Source organism: Scyliorhinus canicula, chromosome 1, assembly GCF_902713615.1.
Source record: "Scyliorhinus canicula chromosome 1, sScyCan1.1, whole genome shotgun sequence".
Taxonomy (NCBI): Eukaryota; Metazoa; Chordata; class Chondrichthyes; order Carcharhiniformes; family Scyliorhinidae; genus Scyliorhinus; species Scyliorhinus canicula.
Window position 1 is genome coordinate 169,213,850 of NC_052146.1, and position 13,156 is coordinate 169,227,005.

At 42.4% G+C, this 13,156-nt stretch overlaps 1 protein-coding gene across 8 annotated transcripts in view; it reads right to left on the reverse strand.

Moving 5' to 3' along the window:
- dop1a (DOP1 leucine zipper like protein A) overlaps positions 1–13,156 on the reverse strand; it is a 283,413-nt gene that overhangs the window by 51,744 nt on the left and 218,513 nt on the right. For all 8 annotated transcript variants that reach the window (XM_038802463.1, XM_038802473.1, XM_038802504.1 and 5 more), the window contains 2 exons: positions 12,182–12,237; positions 1,239–1,343 (listed from right to left, as the gene is read on the reverse strand). In XM_038802463.1, the coding sequence (XP_038658391.1) occupies positions 1,239–1,343; positions 12,182–12,237 (161 nt within the window). The remainder of the gene's footprint in view (positions 1–1,238; positions 1,344–12,181; positions 12,238–13,156) is intronic.

Here is a 13,156-nt window from a genome sequence, read left to right on the forward strand (position 1 = left end):
TGAGCCTGTTCAATTTCAGCCATGCTCTGCAGGCTCAGGGTGGTGCTCAGCTGTGTGGATGGCTTGAATCTGCTCGTGCCTAGAGGAAATAAATGACAGTTTTACTGGATGAGCTGAAGCTATTTCAGAGTCCATTTGATTCACCGTGATTGTGAGGATCTGATGAAGTGATGGAGCCGAGATCGATACTAGGTTGTTGGAAGAAGCCAATCTGTCAGAAGCTATCCCTATCCTCCCCAGCAAGGTTTGCTGAACCCTCTTTGAATTTTGTGAGGGGAAATGATCTGTGCTGTCCCTCCCCGCTCTGGACTCGCTCACATTTTTTGCACCAGCTTGCTCTGTATGAAATGAAAGAAAGGAAAGTGATCAGAGGGATGGAGCAGAGGTTGGGTGAAATGCATGTCCCCTGTGTGTGGTGAACTCTGCCTAGAAGGGCCAGAAGATGGTGTGTGAAGAGAAACATGACAGATGGAACAGTGGTGATGTGAAAGCGTCCATGAACGTGTTGATGTGTGTCTCCCGCTAATAGATGTGTGAGATGAGTGAAGAGGGTAGCTGCTTGGGCACATGATGCCATGCTAAGAGGTTAATACTGAAGGGAGCTGAGAGAGGACTTACCCTGGCAGAGTAGATGAGATCATTCATCCGCTTTCTGCACGGCATTGGCACTGATGCCAGCCACACTGACCTCCTGGGCAACCACCTCAGAGGCCAGGGATGTGTGGTTGCTGTGCTTCCTTGGGGTAGAGAACGTGCTTCTGCATCCGGTCCCCTCAACACATGTCCTCGAGGGCATAGTGGTTGACAGGGGGTGCAGACTTCTTGAGGCCTTTTTCATGTGAAGACAAGTGGGCTGGGGGCATGAGTGTGATGCACTGGTGTTTAAATATGGTACCTGGCCTGTTGAATCCACCAATTTATGGCAGGAGGAAGAATCAGCTCTTGACCCACCCGGTGATTTGGAAAGATACTTACTTGTGCATATTGAATGAAGCTCCAAGCACTGAAGTGGGCATGATGTCATGCCATTTTGGCAAGTGGGGACGTCACCACTGGAACCGCCCGCTGCCGCACTTTGGAGAAATCTGCTCAATGTGTCAGAGGTCTATAGTCATAGCACACTACCAAATACAATTTACAAGCAGCCTTAAAGTCCATGTATAACTATTCGGTCATAAAAATGCAATTCCTGCCTTCATGCTCCTCCTACCCTGAATAATATCAGTAGTTCTTCTTACCCAAGGATGAGGAATTGCGCAGGCGGCGGTAGATAAAGTTGAATAGAATCTTTCAACAACGTCAACAGAGACGGCCAGCTGTCGACTAAATTCTGCACTGAAATCCTGTGGAAAGGTTAGGTCAGGTTAGGAAGCTGCTCATTTTTCTTTTTACAGTGTAGCTTACAATCAAGAATTAATTGTACTTTATACTGAACTTCACATGGGATGAGAGAATATGCTCATTTAAAAAAAATAACTTTCTTCTTTTTCTCAGTAGGGTCTTACCCACTGCCAAGAAATATTGGTCAACCTGCATCAATACTATTCGCAGACTAGCAGACAGCAGCAGCAGATATATTGGTCAACCTGCATCAATACTGTTCGCAGATTAGCAGACAGCAGCACCAGAAATATTGGTCAACCTGCATCAATACTGTTCGCAGATTAGCAGCACCAGAAATATTGGTCAACCTGCATCAATACTATTCGCAGATTAGCAGACAGCAGCAGCAGATATATGGGTCAACCTGCATCAATACTGTTCGCAGATTAGCAGACATCAGCAGCAGAAATATTTGACTTCACTCAGTTTTGGAATTATCCAGCCTTCAGTTACTGACTTTTCTCAGCGAAACATTTGCAAATATATGCATAGTAGCGACCCATGTTCCACTGTTGCACAATGGTTTTACAATAATCAGATCTACAACCTATTTATTTTCTATAATAATAATCATCTTTATGATGTCACAAGTAGGCTTACATTAACACTGCAATGAAGTTACTGTGAAAATCCTCTAGTCGCTACATTCCAGCGCCTGTTCGGGTACACTGAGGGAGAATTCAGAATGTCCAATTCACATAACAAACACATCTTTCAGGACATGAGCATAAACAATGACCCAAGCGGGAATCAAACCTGGGATGCTGGTGTTGTGAAACAACAGTGCCCGTTTCTGCATGTGGATCTCCACTGACAGCATCATCACATCGCTTTTCTTTAATAGAATCATGGAAAATGACAGCACGGAAGGAAGGTATTTGCCCCATTTCTCTGACGCTTGGTCCAGAACCTTTCAGGTTATGGCAGTTCAAGTGCATCTCTAGGAACTTTTTAAATGGAATGAGAGTTTCTGCCTCCACCACCCTTTCAGGCAGTGGGTTCCAGAGCCTTACCACCCTCTGGGTGAAAACATTTCCTCTTGAATTCCCTCTAATTCTTCTACCCTAAGTTGTGTTCCCTGGTAATGGAGAATGTTCCCAACTAAGGAGAATAGGGCTTTCCTACTCAATCTATCTGCAGTCCTTACAATTTTATACGCTGCAATTAGACCTCCCACAGTTTATTTTGTTCCAACAGAAACAATCCTAGTCTATCCAACGTATTTACGTAACAGAAATTTTCTAGTCCAAGCAACATTCTCTCATATTTGTATCGCACTCAAAATGCAATTAAATCTTTCCCATACTGCGGTGACCAGAACTATACAAAGTGCTCCAGACGTGGCCTAACCAGTGTTTTATACAGTTATAGCATATCCTCCTTGTTTATACATTCAGCGAATGTAACCCGTATGCCTTCTTGATCACCTTATCCAACTGTCAACCTGCCTTCTGGCCCCTCTGTTCCTCTACACCTCTCTTTATCCAACCACTTATTGAGTATTCCCTTGCCTTAGTTTGCTTTCTTCAAATTCATTATTTCACGTTTCTTCATTTTGAACTCCATTTTCCACTATTCCACCCAATCCGTTGATATCTGTCTACAAATTTCTTCTTCATTATTAACCACATGGCCAATTTTTGTATCATCAGAAAACTTCTTAAATATTTCCCCTACATTCAAGTCAAAAGCATTAACTAGCACTGAGCCCCGTGGAACCCCAATCACAAAAACACCCATCAATCTTGGGTGCAAGAAATCAAAATCCCTTTCTAAATGTTATTGGTCTCTATGGGGATTGATACAATGGAATGTTAACTGTCTTCCAGTCCTCCAGCTCCAGGATTGTTACCAAAGAGATTTCAAAAATGATGGTCAGGGCTTCTGCTCAATCTTCTCTAGCTACCCTTAACAAGATACATTTCAACCTGGCCCGTGATTTATCCACTTTCAAAGACGTTAACCCCTTTATATTTCATCTCTCACTTGTCAATTTAATCAATGATTTGATAAACCCCCTCCTAATTGCAATCTTTGTATCTTCACTCTCTTCTATGAAATTAGACTCAGGTTTTCATTAAGATCCATACGCATGTCCTTTGCTTCCACACAGGTAACCCTTCTGGATCCCCACTTAGCTCTGATATTTCTTTTGTTATAGAACATAGAACAGTACAGCACAGAACAGGCCCTTCGGCCCTCGATGTTGTGCCGAACAATGATCACCCTACTTAAACCCACGTAACCCAACAATCCCCCCATTAACCTTACACTACGGGCAATTTATCATGGCCAATCCACCTAACCCGCACATCTTTGGACTGTGGGAGGAAACCGGAGCACCCGGAGGAAACCCACGCACACACGGGGAGGACATGCAGACTCCACACAGACAGTGACCCAGCCGGGAATCGAACCTGGGACCCTGGAGCTGTGAAGCATTGATGCTAACCACCATGCTACCGTATAGAGCAATCCTTTTACTCTTTATGTATTTGTAAAAAAGAAATCATTGAGTGTTTTTGGAGTTTAGATTCTCCATTATAACAGAACAGGAAAGGGCAGCACAGGGTCGCAGTGGTTAACACCGCTGCTTCACAGCGCCCAGCACCCGGGTTCAATCCTGGCCCCGGGTCACTGTCCGTGTGGAGTTTGCACATTCTCCCCGTGTCTGCGTGGGTATCACCCCTACAACTCAAAGATGTGCAGGGTAGGTGGTTTGGACATAATAAATTGCCCCTTAATTGGAGAATTTAAAAAAAATTACAGCACAGGAGGCCATTTGGCCCATTGCGTCCTGGGAAGATCATTATAGAGCAATCCAACTGTCCCATTCTCCAACTCTATACTCATAACCCTTTAAGTTTATTTCCTTCAAGTGCCCATTCAATTTCCTTTTGAAATCATTCATCGTCTCTGATTCCACCAGGCTTATAGTTAGCAAGTTTCAGGTCATTACCCCTCACTGCGTAAAAAAGCTCTTCCTCATATGTCCCCCCACAGCCCAAAACCTTTAATCTGTTTCCCCTTGTCCTTATACGACTAGCTAATAGAAGTTTCCCCTCATCTACGCTATTTAAATCTGTCAGCCTCTTGTACACTTCTATTACATTTCCCCTCAATTACCCTTACTTCAGGAAAAAGCTTCAGCTTGTAACTAAAATTCCTCATTCCTCGAACTATTCTGATAAATCTCTTCTGCACCATCTCCAAGACCATTGCATAATTTGGAAAGCATTAACTGGATTGGGCAAAGCCAAGCATTGGTTTATGAAAGGCAAATGATGCTCAAAAAATCTATTGTAGAGTTTTTTGAGGATGTAGAATAGATAAGGGAGAACCAGCGGATACAATGTATTTGGGCTTTCTGAAGGCTTTTATTGCAAGGGAATTAGTTTAAAACGAAGGTCCCGGAGGATGGAAACACGTTAATGTGATGCCCTTATTCAAAAAGGGAGAGAGGCAAAAAGGAGGAAACTATAGACTAGTTTGCTTGATTTTTGTGGTGGGGATGTTGCTGGAATCAGTTATTGAGAAGATGACTGAACATTTGGAAAGACAAAGCTCAATCCACCATTGTCAGCATGGTTTTACTAAGGGTAAGTCATACTTGACAAAATTGCTAGAGTTCTTTGAGGACATAACCTGCAAGGTGGATAATGGGAACATGCCGATGTGGTATATCTAGACTTCAGAAGGTGCCGCATAAAAGACTGATCCAGAACGTGAGATTGCAGGGGATGGGGGTAGAACACTGGATTGGATTGAGGATTGGCTGACTGACAGAAAGCAGAGGGTGGGGATAAGTGGGCCCTTCTCTGGCTGGCCACGTGCAACTAACAGGGTGCCACAGGGGTCAATCGTCAGACCTCAACTGTTTACAATCCATATAAATGATCTGCAAATAGGGACAGAGTGTAACTTCGCAAATTTGCGTATGATATTAAAATATATATGAAAGCAATGAAGAGGAGATAAAGATTTTACAAACAGATATAGATAAGCTAGGAGATTGGGCCAAAACTTGGGAGATGGTGTTTATTGTAGGTGTATGTGAGGTTATCCATTTTGGCTGAAAAAAATAAAAAGGCTAATTATTATCTAAATGGAAAGCAGATTCAAAATGCGTCGGAGCAGAGATATCTGGATAGCTTTGTTCATTAATCGCAGAAAATCGGTTATGCAGGTACAGCATGTAATAAAGACAAATGGAATGTTAGTGTTTGTTGCAAAAGGTCTGGAGTATAAAAATGGAGTGTTGCTGCAATTGTATATGGTGTTGGTGAGACCACATCTGGAGTATTGTGTCCAGTTTTGGTCTCCTTATTTGAGAAAGGACATGGTAGCATTGGAGGCAGTTCAGAGGAGTATCACCAGATTGATTTTGGGGGTGAAAGGGTTGAGGAGAGATTAAATAGTTGGCATATGCTCGCTGGAGCTTAGAGGGATGAGGAGATCTGATCGAGGTATATAAAATACTAAAAGAGATTGATAAAGTAAACGTAGACCAAATGTTCCCAATTGTGGGGTAATCTCGAACAGGAGGTCACGGATATAGGTTGAGAGGCGGTAGAATTAAAACTGAGACGAGGATGAACTACTTCTCGCAGAGGGTGGTGAATTTGTGGAACTCACTGTCCCATTGTGCGGTGGAATATGAGTCATTAAATGGTTTTAAGACGGAGATAGATACATTTCTGATTTACAAATCAGGTTAAAGGGATATGGTGAACAGGTGGGGTGGTGGATTTGAGACCAGGAAGAGATCAGCCATGACCTGATTGAATGGTGGAGCAGGCTTAAAAAGGTCTGAATTGCCTACTTCTGCTCCTAATTCCTATGTTTTTATGTTCCGACTGTTATACAGGGCCTTGGTGAGACTCAAAGAACCTGTTGAAGGCTATGGAGGCAGTGTCACTGAATGTATTCAAGAAAGAGATAGATAGTTTTTTAGATTTTAATGGCATCAAGGGGGAGAAAGCAGGAATATGGTATTGGGATAGAGGATCAATCATGATCATATTGAATGGTAGAGCAGGCTCAAAAGGCAGAATGGCCTACTCCTGCTCCTAGTTTCTATCCTTCCCAAAGGATGGTGAGGAGAACTGGTTGCAACTGTGGCCTAATCAGAACTTTATAAATGTCAATCAAAACTTCCATGCATTATACCCAATGCTGCTATTAAGGAAGTTCAAGATCCTATATTCTTTACTAACTACTCGCTCCATGTCTTGCAACTTCACATGAAACCCCAGGTCCCTGTACATTCTTCTGAACTATGCCTTTTAGTGTACATTTCCTCTCCCTATCCTTTTTTTAAAGTGTAACACCTCACATTTCGCTCTATTAAATTTCATCTGCCATTTGTTTGCACATTCTACTAGGCTTCCTATGTCCTTATGCAGTCAACTGATGCCATCCTCACATCTGCCACAAATCCAAGGTTAATATCGCTAAATTTTATTGATCAATGTTTTTAAACTCTCTCTTTTCATTGCTAATTTACTTTTTAACCCCCCCCCAAAACACACTTTTATTCCACAATGACTCTGTTGCTGGGTATTTCAACTCCGAATCTTGTTCATCCTTGGCCGGCTGCAATGTTCTAATGAAGTCCACCACAAACTGGAGGAATAGTGCCTCGTCTTCCGATTAGGCACTTTACAGCCTTTCGACTTAACACTGAGTTCAACAACTCCACGAACCATCTTAACCCCCCCCCCCCCACCGTGTTTTAATCCAATTTTCTTTGTCCCAATGCCCCCCACCCCCCAAACATGGCCATCTGTCCCTTGTTTTTTAGTTTTGCTTTCAGAGTGCTGTCCCTTGTTCTACTATCTTATTTTTTATGACACTATCAGCATTTACTTTAGGCTTTAACACTATCTTTCTCTTGTGTTCCATGACATCTTTGTCAAATCTCTCCGAGCTCACACATATCCCTGACCTGCTCCACCCCCTCTTAAGAGTCAGAAATCCATCACTTCCCTCCCCTTCTTTAGCTCTGACGAAGAGTCATACAGACTTGAAATGTTAACTCTGTTCTCGTTCCATAAATGGTGCCAGACTGGCTGAATATTTTCAGTTTATTTAAAGTTAAATACATTCTTCATGTGGGTGTTGCTGGCATTTATTGTCCATCGCCATCTGCCTTTGAGAAGATGGTGCTGAGTGACTTTCTTCAATATGGTGGCTTATTAGACAATTTCAGAGAGCAGTTAAAAGTCCACTGCTTTGCTCTGGTTCCAAAGTCACAGAGGCCCAACCAGTTAAGCACAGCAGATTTCCTTCCCTAAAGGAGAATATTAATTCAGGCAAGTTTCATGATCACTACTACTGAATCAGATTTTTATTCCAGATTTTATTTTATCAATTGAATTTAAATTTCCCAGCCATGGTTGGATTTGAACTCACGTAGGCAAATCACCAGCCCCTAGATTATTAATCTATTAATATAGAAACATAGAAAATAAGAGCAGGAAGAGGCCATTCGGCCCTTCTAGCCTGCTCCGCCATTCATTATGATCATCCAACTCAATAGCCCAATCATGCTTTTCCCCCCATATCTATTGATCCCTTCGACCCTATGCGCTATATCTGACTGCTGTTTGAAAACATGCAATGTTTTTGGCCTCAACTACTTCCTGTGGTAACAGATTCCATAGGCTCACCACTCTTACTGAAGAAATTTCTCCTCATCTCTGTCCTCAATGGTCAACCATGTATCCTCAGACCGTGACCCCTGGTTCTGGACACACCCACCGTAGGAGCAACCTTCCTGTATCTACCATGTCTAGTCCTGTTAGAATTTTATAGGTTTCTAGGAGATTCTTCTGAACTCCAGCGAATACAATCTTAACCAACGTCAGGAATCAGTCTGGTAAACCTTCACTGCACTCCCTCTGTAGAGAGAACATCCTTCCTCAGATATGGAGACCAAATCTTCACACAATATTCCAAGTGCGGCCTCACCAAGGCCCTGTAAAATTCCAGCAAGACATTGCTGCTTCTGTAGTTGAATCCTCTCGCTATGAAGGCCAACATAACATCTCCCTTCTTTACCCCCGACTGTACCTGTATGCTTACCTTCAGTGACTGGTGTACGAGGACACCCAGGTTTCTTTGCACATTTCCCTCTCCTAATTTGTGGCCATTCAGATAATAGTGTGCCGTTTTATTTTTGCTACCAAAGTGGATAGCCTTGCATTGCACCAAATTATACTGCATCTGACATTGATTTGCTCACTCACTCAAACTGTAGGATCTTTGCATCCTCCTCACAGCTCACCCTCCCACACAACGTGATGTCTCCTACAAATTTGGCGATATTACATTTTGTTCCCTCATCTAAATCATTACTATATATTATGAATAGTTAGGGTCCTAGTGCTGATCCCTGCGGTAACCCACTAGTCACTGCCTGCCAATTTGAAAAAGACCCGTTAATTCCTATTTTGCTTCCTGTCTACCAACCAGTTTTCTATCCGTCACAACACATTAGCGCTAAACCCATGCACTTTAATTTTACACACTAATCTCTTATGCAGGATTCTGTCAAAGCTTTCTGAAAGTCCAAATATACCACATCTACTAGGAGGCTCCTCCTTGTCAACTCTACTGGTTACATCCTCACAGAATTCCAACAGATTTGTCAAGCATCATTTCTCCTTCATAAATCCATGTTTGATGATGGATTGTAGAATTTTCCGCACTGCTGACGTCAGGCTTACTAATCAATAATTCCCTGTTTCCTCACTACCTTTAAATAATGGAGTTACATTAGTTACCCCCCATTCTGGAGGAACGGTTCTAGAGTCTATAAATTTCTGGAAGATGACCACCAATGCATCCACCATTTCTAGAGCCACTTTCTTAAGTACTCTGGGATTAGATTATCAGGTCCTGGGGGTTTATCAGCTTTCAGTCCCATCAATTTCCCCAACACCATTTCTCTACTAATATTAATCTCCTTCAGTTCCTCCCTCTCATCAAACACTGTGTCCCCCAACATTTCTGTTATTTGATTTGTGTCATTTGTGAAGACAGAGCCAAAGTATGTGTTTAGTTGCTCGGCCATTTATTTGTCCCCTATGATATATTCCCCTGTTTCTCACTGTAAGGGACCTACATTTGTCTGCACCAATCTTTTTCTCTTCATGTATCTATAGAATCTTTCCAGTCAGTTTTTATGTTCCCTGCAGGATTACTCTCATGCTCTATTTTCCCCTTAATCCCTTGGTTCTTCTTTTCTGAATTCTAAACTGCTCCCAATCCTCAGACCTGTTGTTTTTCTTGGCCAATTTGTATGCTTCTTCCTTGGATCAAATACTATCTATAACTTCCTTTGTAAACCATAGATTGGCCACCTTTCCTGTTTTACTTTTGTGCCTGGCAGAATAAACAATTGTTGCAATTCGCCCATGCGCTTCTTGAATGCCTGCCATTAAGTAACATTTCCCAAACTATCATAGTAAACTTGCGCCTTATACCTCATAGTTTCCTTTATTAAGATTCAGGACCCTCGTCTCAGAATGAACGAATTCACTTTCCATCTTGATGAAACATTCTATCATATTATGGTTGCTCATCACCAAGGGGTCTCACACAAGATTACCAATGATTCCATTCTCATTACACAGTACCTAGTCTAGGATGGCCTGCTCTCTAATTGGTTCCTCAACGTATTGGTGCAGAAAACCATCCCGTATACACTCCAGGAATTTCTCCTCTACAGTCATTTGCCCAATCCATAAGCAGATTAAAAATCACTCATAATTACAGATGTTCCTTTATCGCATGCACCTCTAATTTCCCGTTTAATGTCATTCCCAACATCACCACTGCAATTTAGGGGTCTATTTACAAAGCCCACTAATGTTTTTGCCCCTTGGTGTTTCTCAGCTCTACTCATACTGATTCCATAGTGTCAGAGCTAATATCCTTCCTCACTATTGCGTTAATTTCCTCTCTAACCAGCACTACCACCTAACCACATTTTCCTTTTTGTCTGTCCTTTCTCAATATCCCTGGATATTCAATTCCCATCCCTGGTCACCCTGCAGCCACGTCTCTGTAATCCCGATTATATCATATTCATTTATGTCTAATTGCGTGATTAGTTGGTTATATTATTATTATTAGTTGGTGGTAGAGGCGGGCACGATAACATCATTTAAGATGCATCTGGACAGATATATGAACGGGCGGGGAACAGAGGGAAGTAGATCCTTGGAAAATAGGCAACAGGTTTAGATAAAGCATCTGGATCGGCGCAGGCTGGGAGGGCCAAAGGGCCTGTTACTGTGCTGTAATTTTCTTTGTTCTTCTTTGTTCTAGTTCATCTGCTTTATTGCAAATTCTCCACATGTTAAGGCACAAAACCTTTAAGTTGTCTTTTTAACATTACTCTTCTCTCTCCCAATATTTTTTTCACTACGTCCCTGTTTGAATCTGGTCCTTGTTTTCTCTGCCCATCACTCTTATTCCCCTTTGTGTATTTGTTTTTGCCCTTGTTTCCGTCCCCTCTGGCTCCTTGCATAGTTTCCTGTCCCCTTGCCATTTTAGTTTAAAGCCTCCTCAACCACTCTCGTAAATGCTTGCTTCAGGATATCAGTCCGGGTCCTGCCCAGATTGTACTGAACCCACCTCCCCCAGAATCGATCCCAATGTCCCAGGAATCTGAAACCTCCCCCTCACACCATCTCTTAGGGGCTGATTTAGCACACTGGGCTAAATCGCTGGCTTTTAAAGCAGACCAAGGCCAGCAGCACGGTTCAATTCCCGTAACAGCCTCCCCGAACAGGCGCCGGAATGTGGCGACTAGGGGCTTTTCACAGTAACTTCATTGAAGCCTACTCGTGACAATAAGCGATTTTCATTTTCATTGTTTTTCATCCTATATATCCTATCATTTCTACTCTGACTAGCATGTGGCATTAATAGTAATTCTGGGATCACAACCTTTGAGGTCCGACTTCTCAACGTTCTTCCTAACCCTCTGTATTCTGCTTTTAGGACCTCATCCTTTTTTTAACCTATGTCGTTAGTACCGATGTGTACCATGACCACTGGCTGTTCACCCTCCCCTCCAGAATGTCATGCAACTGCTCCGAGACATCTTGACCCTAGCACCAGGGAGGTAATATGCCATCCTGGAGTCTCATTTGCGACCACAGAAATGCTGATCTATTCCCCTTACAATTGAACCAACACAACCATGATGCCACCATATTCAGATACATAATCCAGATTCATTGCTTTTACTTTGTTAATGAAAATCTGATAAATTGCTGGCACATTACAGCCTTCTTAAAACTCGATTTTCACATGGCTTTAATGTGACTGGATTAAACTGAAGTCCTGCATCAGGTAAACTGACTTGCGCGCCATAAATTATGAATGGACATTTACAATTTGTGAAGAGGGAGTATGGCAGTGAGCACTGCTGCCTCACATTGCTGGGGATCCCGGTTCAATTCCGGCCTTTGGGTGACTGTTCTTCCCACGTCTGCGTGGATTTCCACCGGGTGCCGGATCTGGTTTCCGCCCACAGTCCAATGATGTGCAGGTGGATTGGCCGTGCTAAATTGCCATTAAGTGTCCAAAGATGTGCAGGTTAAGTGGTGTTACGGGGATAGGGCTGGGGAGTGGGCTATGGTATGGTGTTCCTTCAGAGTGTCGGTGCAGACTTGATGGACTGAATGGCCTACCTCTGCACTGTAGATATTTTATGAATTCCATTCTGTGACATTCTGGATAGTATACACAATTAAAGCACATTACAATTGAAGCATTTTACCTTTGTACGTATGCATAGAAAAACTGCAGCATACAAACTTCTAGTGGAAGCTGTTTCTGAAACACAAAACACTTGTTAATACAAATTGTTTAATTTGAAATACAATGTTCTTGCATTTTTGAACAATAAGTAACCTTTGGTCATCACCACACAGTGACTGCCACATGCCTTTACCACGTCTCCAGTGCCCACAGGTGTTCCATTGTACAAAGGAGTATTGCACTACATTCAATTGCCAAATAACCACCAAACAGATAACGTTTTAAAAATAAATTTAGAGTGCCCAATTCTTTTTTTTGCAATTAAGGGGCAATTTAGCATGGCCTGCCTGATCCACCTGCCTGCACATCATTGGGTTGTGGGGGTGAGAACCACACAGGCACGGGGAGAATGTGCAAACTCCACATGGACAGTGACCCGGGCCCAGGATCGAACCAGCAGTGCTAATCATTGCACCACCATGCCACCCCATCAAACAGATAACATGAGCAACAAACAATGTACATCATTATGTAGAGGTTGAGTATAATATCAAGCACCTGGAGAAAGATGATCTTTTTAAAAACAATTTTTAAAAAACTTTTTCTGAGTTACTAAGCCAGGGTTCAGAGTATGGTCAGGGGGGAAACCCCTAATCCAGCTCCTTGCCTGCTCCAAAAACCAATTCAAATTCAAATTGAATCCAATTCATGGTCCCCACAAGAGAGACATACCAGATTTGAGCCAAAAGGTCGAGAAGCAATGATGCTGATATTCTAAGAGAAGCTGGGGAATAGAGAGAGATTGGTGTACACTACAGAAAATAATCCAAATCGAACATGGACTACTTACAATTCAACCTAAAGACTCAAATAAGATGGATAAGACATTAATTAGAAAACAGACACTGGAAATCTGAAATTAAAACAGAAAATTCTCGAAAAACTCAGCATGTCAGGCAGAATGTTTTAACAGAGAAACAGCTGGACTTTGGTG